This window comes from Panthera onca, chromosome A3 (assembly GCF_046562875.1).
Source record: "Panthera onca isolate mPanOnc1 chromosome A3, mPanOnc1 haplotype 2, whole genome shotgun sequence".
Taxonomy (NCBI): domain Eukaryota; kingdom Metazoa; phylum Chordata; class Mammalia; order Carnivora; family Felidae; genus Panthera; species Panthera onca.
In genome coordinates, this window is record NC_138341.1 from 2,343,309 (window position 1) to 2,349,882 (window position 6,574).

Genomic DNA, 6,574 nt, shown 5'->3' on the forward strand with positions numbered 1-6,574 from the left:
GCAGTGGGGACGAGGGCTAAATTGTTTAGGGCCGGAAAACCACGTTTACTCGTAAAGCACTTCGTTTCCAAAGAGCTCTAACGAACGTCATCTCATCGGGTTCTCTCCGGGCTGAACTGGCATCCAAGCCTCTGATTCCTTTTCATGGCTTCGGTGGGGAAGTGAGTTTCTTCGGGTTAAATGAGACTTTTTTGAACATCCGCTCTTCGGGGTGGGGTTGCTTTTCTCGGCCCCCGTCTCCCGCCCAGACCCCGGCCCGGCCGCCCGGCCCCCGCCTCGTAGGACACGGCGCCGCCGGAGGAGCGTTCCCAACGCGCCCGACCCCACGAGCCTCTTCCTGGGACTCTCTCGGCTTCGACCTTTTCTCGGTGGTTCTTCCGGTTTCTCTCGCGCACTGTTCCCGCCTCTTCCCTTGCGCCGCCGGGACTTGAGGCGCTCTCGCGAGACTTAGGCCTCTTCCTAGACCGGCGCTCTCACCGAGGTATGTTGGCGGCCTTCTCTCCCGCGGACTTTTCCGCCGACTCTGAGGACTATACGTGTCGGAGTCCTCCCTGCATCGGCGGGCCCGGCTCACCCGGCGGGGATGCGGCCGATTACCCGGGCCGTGCCCCCCGATGGCTTCTGTGGGGTGGAGCGGGGCCGGGACCGGCGGGGGTCTGTGGCTTGGGGCCGCGGACACCTGAGCTAGGGCGCCCTGTACTTGCAGAAGGCCATGTTCAGTTCGAGCGCGAAGATCGTGAAGCCCAATGGCGAGAAGCCGGACGAGTTCGAGTCTGGCATCTCCCAGGTGAGGGGAAGGCAGGGCCGGAGCCCCGGCGCGCGTTCCCCTCCCCAACAAGTGTCCGTCATCCTCCGGCAGCAAGTGCCGCCCGCGCCCCGGCACCAGCCCCCCCCCCCCCCCACGGCGCGTGTCACCCCGGGTGGAGGTGGGGACGCGTCCGGGAGGAGGCCCCGAGTGTGTGCACGTGGGCGGTGCGGGCGCCCTGCTGAGGGTCGGCTCCGGCCGCTTCTCTCTCCAGGCCCTCCTGGAGCTGGAGATGAACTCCGACCTCAAAGCCCAGCTGAGGGAGCTGAACATCACGGCGGCCAAGGTAACGGGGGGGGTTTATGCCGGGGGTGGGGGTGGTCGTAGGCGGACCGTCCGCGGGGCGCGGTGGCGGGATCTGCCGCCTGGCCCCTTCCCGCGCGCCCCGTGCAGGTGCGGCCATGCGGGTGGGGGAATGCCTCGGGTCGTCTTAAAGGTGGCACAGTGTGCGGGGAGGCGCACTGTGGGTCAGAGACCTGGCCGAGCCGGCCGTCCCCGCTCCCTGGTCATGGAAGGAGCATCTCGCAGAGAAAGTCTGAGGCTTGGCTTTCTTAACCGGGGCATGTTGGTAGCGAGAACAACGCGCTTCCTTCCCGCTTGTTCCCGGGGCTTCTCTGCTGCAGCGTTTACGGGTCTACTTTCCAGGCTGCCGGTCTGGACTCCGTGTCGGGGGAAATTCACTTTTTCAAATTCCCGCCTTTAGTTTAGGAGCTGCAGCGCGTGTGGACGGGGTTGGAGGTTGCCCACGGGACAAGCAGCCTCAGTTCCGGTTGTGCACTTTACCTCCTGGAGCACAGCGTTGCCCACGCATCCTTGCGTGGGGTTTGTGAGGGAGGGGAGACGGAGGGCTGGCCCTGGCGGTGGGAAAGCGCGGGAGGAGGGTTTCTTTAAAATTTTGGTGTGCTAGAGTATTTGACCACGTTCAAGCCGAGTGTTCGCGCTCAGCGCTGGGCTCGGGTGGGAAAGATGGGCGTGTGAACTCAAGGTCATGCTGGTGTTCTGTGTTCTTCCTTCAGGAGATCGAAGTTGGCGGTGGTCGGAAAGCTATCATCATCTTCGTTCCCGTTCCTCAACTGAAGTCTTTCCAGAAAATCCAAGTCCGGCTCGTGCGTGAGCTGGAGAAAAAGTTCAGCGGGAAGCACGTGGTCTTTATTGCTCAGGTGTGTGTTGTCCTGGTGAATGTTTTGTTTTGGGAATTTTGTTAAAATCACTTGTGTTTCACTTTGTGTTTGCGGTAGATTAAAGAGATAAGTACGTTTCTGCTGTTAACGTGAAAACGGCTCTCCACGTTTACAAGGGCGTGAATGTAGTGCGTTTACGAGGGAATTAGGGACGTGTGGTGGGTCTGAGCCGTGGTTTGTCTGCAGGACAGAATTGAAGCGGGCGGCTGTATGCTTTGGGAGGAAAGCAGATGGCGAGGAATAGTTCCTGGAAAGGGGCCCGTAGTCAAGAAAGGTGGTTGTGTTTTTTTTTTTTTTTTTAAGTTCAGATCTGGCCTTGGTGCAAACAGATGTGTGGGGGAGAAATGCCAGAGTGACAAATTTAACTAGCCTGTGGCTCCGCAGGCGTGTTCCTACCGTGGCGGGCCTGGCATTGTGGCAGGTGTGCAGTATTTGGGGCTCAAATCAGGAGCGAGGGATTTTTTTTTCTGGCGCTGTTTGAATATATTCTCTGGATTCTGAATGAATTAATGAGAAATCGGGGAATTCTCAGTAGCTTGTTTGGTCTGGGTGGTTTGACTTTCGCAAACTTTGAATTTATTGTTACTGCCCTTTGGCTTTTAAAGCATTTTGACAGTTGCCAGCTTTCTGCTAACGTGAGGTTTTTCTTTTTCCACGGTAATCTTCACAGAGGAGAATTCTGCCTAAGCCAACTCGAAAAAGCCGTACAAAAAACAAGCAAAAGCGTCCCAGAAGGTGAGTATTTTATCAGCGTCGAAAAAGTGTGCTGTAAACCCCTTATGAACAACTCCTTATCTGCTCGGTTGTTTGTACTAAGATTTTGGTAGGTTGCTTTTTTATTTTAGTTTTTATTTTATTTTATTGATTTAAAATTTTTTTAGACGTTTATTTACTATTGAGAGAGAGAGACACAGCGTGAGCAGGGGAGGGGGCAGAGAGAGAGAGAGAGACAGACACAGAATCCGACGCAGGCTCTAGGCTCTGAGCTGTCAGCACAGAGCCTGATGCGGGGCTCGAACTCACAAACTGCAAGATCATGACCTGAGCCAAAGTCGGTCGCCTGACCAACTGAGCCACCCAGGCGCCCGACGTATAAATGTTTTAAAATGAATTCTAGAGTAAGAATTATATGTTTACATAGGTAAAATGAATAGGTCGTTGCTTTCAGAAGAGAGGGTTTTCTCCAGTTCTTTGGGTAAAGGACAGGAACAGTGAGGGGGTCCTCAGTGCAGAGCTGTGGGATCAAGCACACTGGATGTAGCGGAGGGGGCTGAGATGGGTCTTTACGTTTTATTTTTGCAGTGAATTAAGGCTAAGAAATTAAGCATATTTTTCTGTTGCTGACATCAGATTAGAAGTGTTGCTGCGGTTATAGATGCTCACGAACGGTGTTCTTTAAACTTGATCGGCTTAGGGTTTTCTGGCCTAAACTCAGATTGAGAGTTGCTGGCTCCTTGATCTGGGCCTTTTGGTGTGTTGTTGAAGTCTCGTTTCACAGAGTTGGATTATTGAAGCCCTGCAGGCCCTGCCCTGGGGACCATTTGGGAAACTCCTCTGGTACCTGTGTAACCTCCAGGTGAAGTCGGTACTGTGCCTCGTATCGTTACTTCTAAAGGGATGAGGAGAACGGACCCGAGGCTTGGAGAGTTGCTCTTTTCAGCCAGACCAGTAATGCTGGGCTGTTTTTAACTTCATCTTGTTTGTAAAACCACTTGAACAAGGGGTGGGACTCGAGTCTTACAGGCAGATACTTGCTCCTGTGGGAGAGGAGTGGGGGAGGGAAGGGCAGGGGCCACACTTTCTGGAACTTGCATCTTGGGCTTCAGTACTTTGAGCCTGATCCTGGGCAGTTGGAGTAACATAAGGATTCAGGGAATTTTTGGTGTTCCGGGTAGTTTGTGACCCCGAGATCAGACACGCGGGGTGGTGGAGAGCTCGTGGGCCGTGAGAGCCAGCGTCGGTACTGGGAGTGTGAGAACGAAGCCTTCGCTCTGAGGGCAGCTGCTGCAGGACTGACCCCTACCCACAGCTCAGGCCGTCGCCCCTCCCAGACGTGTGTTTCCACCTCGGCTCCGGGGACACGACTTCACCACGTCCCTGGTGACCTGCCCCCCACACGTGGGGCCTTCTGTGCTCCTGCGCGAAGCCCTAGACGGCCGGCCGCGGCCCTTCACCGCTTCCCAGCCTGACCTCCTGCCTCCACGGTTCTTCTCCTTCAGTACTCGGCTTTCTCCCGTACATGTGAGGTCCTGAGACTCACTTCTTTTTGTTTTTGTTCTTGTTTCTACTCTATAGCAGGGTTTCCGTTACTGCTCTGAGCCTGTTCCGTTCCTGGGGCTCGGGATGGTCAAGGTTGCATCCCCGTCCCTCCCGTTGTAATAGACCGTGTTGGAGTCAGAAGATGCGCGGCCGCTGTGATTCCATTCTGATTTACGCTTTAAGGGGGAGGGTAGACACATGTCTGTGTTTGTGTTCTTCCTCGTACTGTGGGGAAAAGCTTAACTGGGGCGGCGTCCTTGTCATTTGCTTTCTGAGAGGTGATGCGGGATTTGGGAAGTGGCTTTCCCTTGAGCCTGCCGTCCGTGGCCGTGGAACAGGAAGCCCTCGGGAGGCATCCGGGAGCCCCTAGAAGGTGTGACGTGTGCGTAGGAACTGGCAGCTCTGAAGCACAGATGAGGGGAATGCGGTCTCGGACCTGCTGGGGGCGAGGGGACCTGATGGGCTCCGTGACACAGGTGCCTCTAAACCTGAGGGCCGCCCCTTCTTGTCTCATCCCAGCATCCCGCTAGCGCTCGGGGTTCGGAATCAGTTGAACCTCCTCGTCAAGCGGCCACGTGGGTCGTGGACGTGACGCGGTGTCAGGGACGCGAGTGGGACAATCGCGGAGGCGTGCGTGGCGGGATGAGAGTGGGGCGTAGGAGCTGGGGACTGAGGTGCCCCATCCCGTCCCAGGGAACCAGGAGGAGCTTCGGAGGTCGTGGCGAGCTCTTGAAGGATCTTGTGTTAGGAAGTTACGTGGTCACAGGAATTTGTAGATAATTTGACAACTTTGGAGAAGGATGGCTTTGCAGAAGAGCGAGTGGTTAGGAGGTTATGGAGGTGTTCGGTCGAAACCGTGCCCGAAAATAACACCTACAGCTGTGTGTAAAAGTGAAAGTCCTCCCTGCCTTCCCGCTCCCTGGAGATGATCACCAGGAGCGGCGTGTGTGGTTTATAAGGCGTCGCGTTGAACTCCCCCTAAGCTTTGAAGGAAAGTAGGTGTTGGTCGCCCTGTCTAGTTTGGCACCGGCCCTGGCGACGGATTAGATGTAAGTCGTCCGTGGGAAGCCCAGTGGTAACTTGGTTTAGGGGCCTGGGATTGGCCTTTTGCGTTGTTGACTTGGAAGGGGCTCACAGGAGGGCAGGCGTCGTAGATTCCGGGCTTCTCACTTCCGTCGTTGGGCTCTTTCAGCCGCACTTTGACCGCCGTGCACGACGCGATCCTGGAGGACTTGGTTTTCCCGAGCGAGATTGTGGGCAAGAGAATCCGTGTGAAACTGGACGGCAGCCGGCTCATAAAGGTTCACTTGGATAAAGCCCAGCAGAACAACGTGGAACACAAGGTAATGGGGTGACCGCGTTGCGGGAGGGCCCGGACACAGGGAGGGCAAAGGGCGTGGCCTGTCTCCGGCGTCAGCAGAGCCAGCGAGCGTAAACCCAGGGCCAGCTTTGCTCCATCGGAACCTCTGCGCGCTTCCCTTTGGATTCCGTGTCGGGTTTCACAGTGGGGGATGTTTTGAAAGTCAAAACTCTCTACCTTTTAAGTTACTAGGAACATTGGAAGTAAGGTAATTCCCCTCAGCAAGGCTGTGGATCCTTCTGGGGGTGAGATGTGGTGGTGTCAGAATCTGGGAGAGCTGTCCCTTCCCTTCATTCCCGGGAAAGCGTGACGGAGGTGGATGGTCCCCGGGCTCCCTCACGGGCTCAGAGCACCTCACTCGGGCACAGACCGTAGAGCCGTGTCCCTCAGCACCAGAGATGAGCTCGTCCCCAGCGTTGGCAGGCGGGCACGCCCTGTGTACCCCTCGTGCCCTGTGCGCCCGGCTGCTGAGGCGGGGGACGCCATGCAGGGCCCGGTTTCACATAATCGTTAGGCTTTCAGATGAATGTGCATATTTAAGAGTTTTGTGACGAATTCTTTCTTTGCTCGTAGGTGGAAACCTTCTCGGGCGTCTATAAGAAGCTCACTGGCAAGGATGTTAACTTTGAGTTCCCAGAGTTTCAGTTGTAGACAAAATGATGAAATAAAACATTCACAGTATTCTGCTCTGGGCGTGGTTCTCAGAATTTCGGAGATGGGGATGCATTACCGGTAGCTTCCTGCACAGGCTGGAAGCTTCTGAACAGAGAGGGTGTCTGTGGGCCGTTCGGGGAAACGGGGTGCACGCGAGGGGTGTACCTGGAGTCGGTGATGTTGGAGGGGGTGGGACCACGTGAGATCCCCCCAAATGGCCAAGTATTGGCACTTTGACAAGTTCATCCCAAAGATCCACGGGAACTGGAGCGCGAGTAATCGGGGTGACGGTACATCCTAGTCCCGCCGAGGTGC

At 55.9% G+C, this 6,574-nt stretch overlaps 1 protein-coding gene across 1 annotated transcript; it reads left to right on the forward strand.

Annotated features, from left to right (window-relative positions):
• Positions 1–428: 428 nt before the first annotated feature.
• On the forward strand, positions 429–6,291 carry RPS7 (ribosomal protein S7). The gene is made up of 7 exons (XM_081795141.1): positions 429–482; positions 705–787; positions 1,020–1,091; positions 1,822–1,965; positions 2,657–2,721; positions 5,438–5,588; positions 6,179–6,291. Exons 2-7 carry the CDS (start codon positions 713–715, stop codon positions 6,254–6,256), a joined length of 585 nt encoding a protein of 194 aa, XP_081651267.1. The 5' UTR covers positions 429–482; positions 705–712; the 3' UTR covers positions 6,257–6,291.
• The last annotated feature ends 283 nt before the right edge of the window (positions 6,292–6,574 follow it).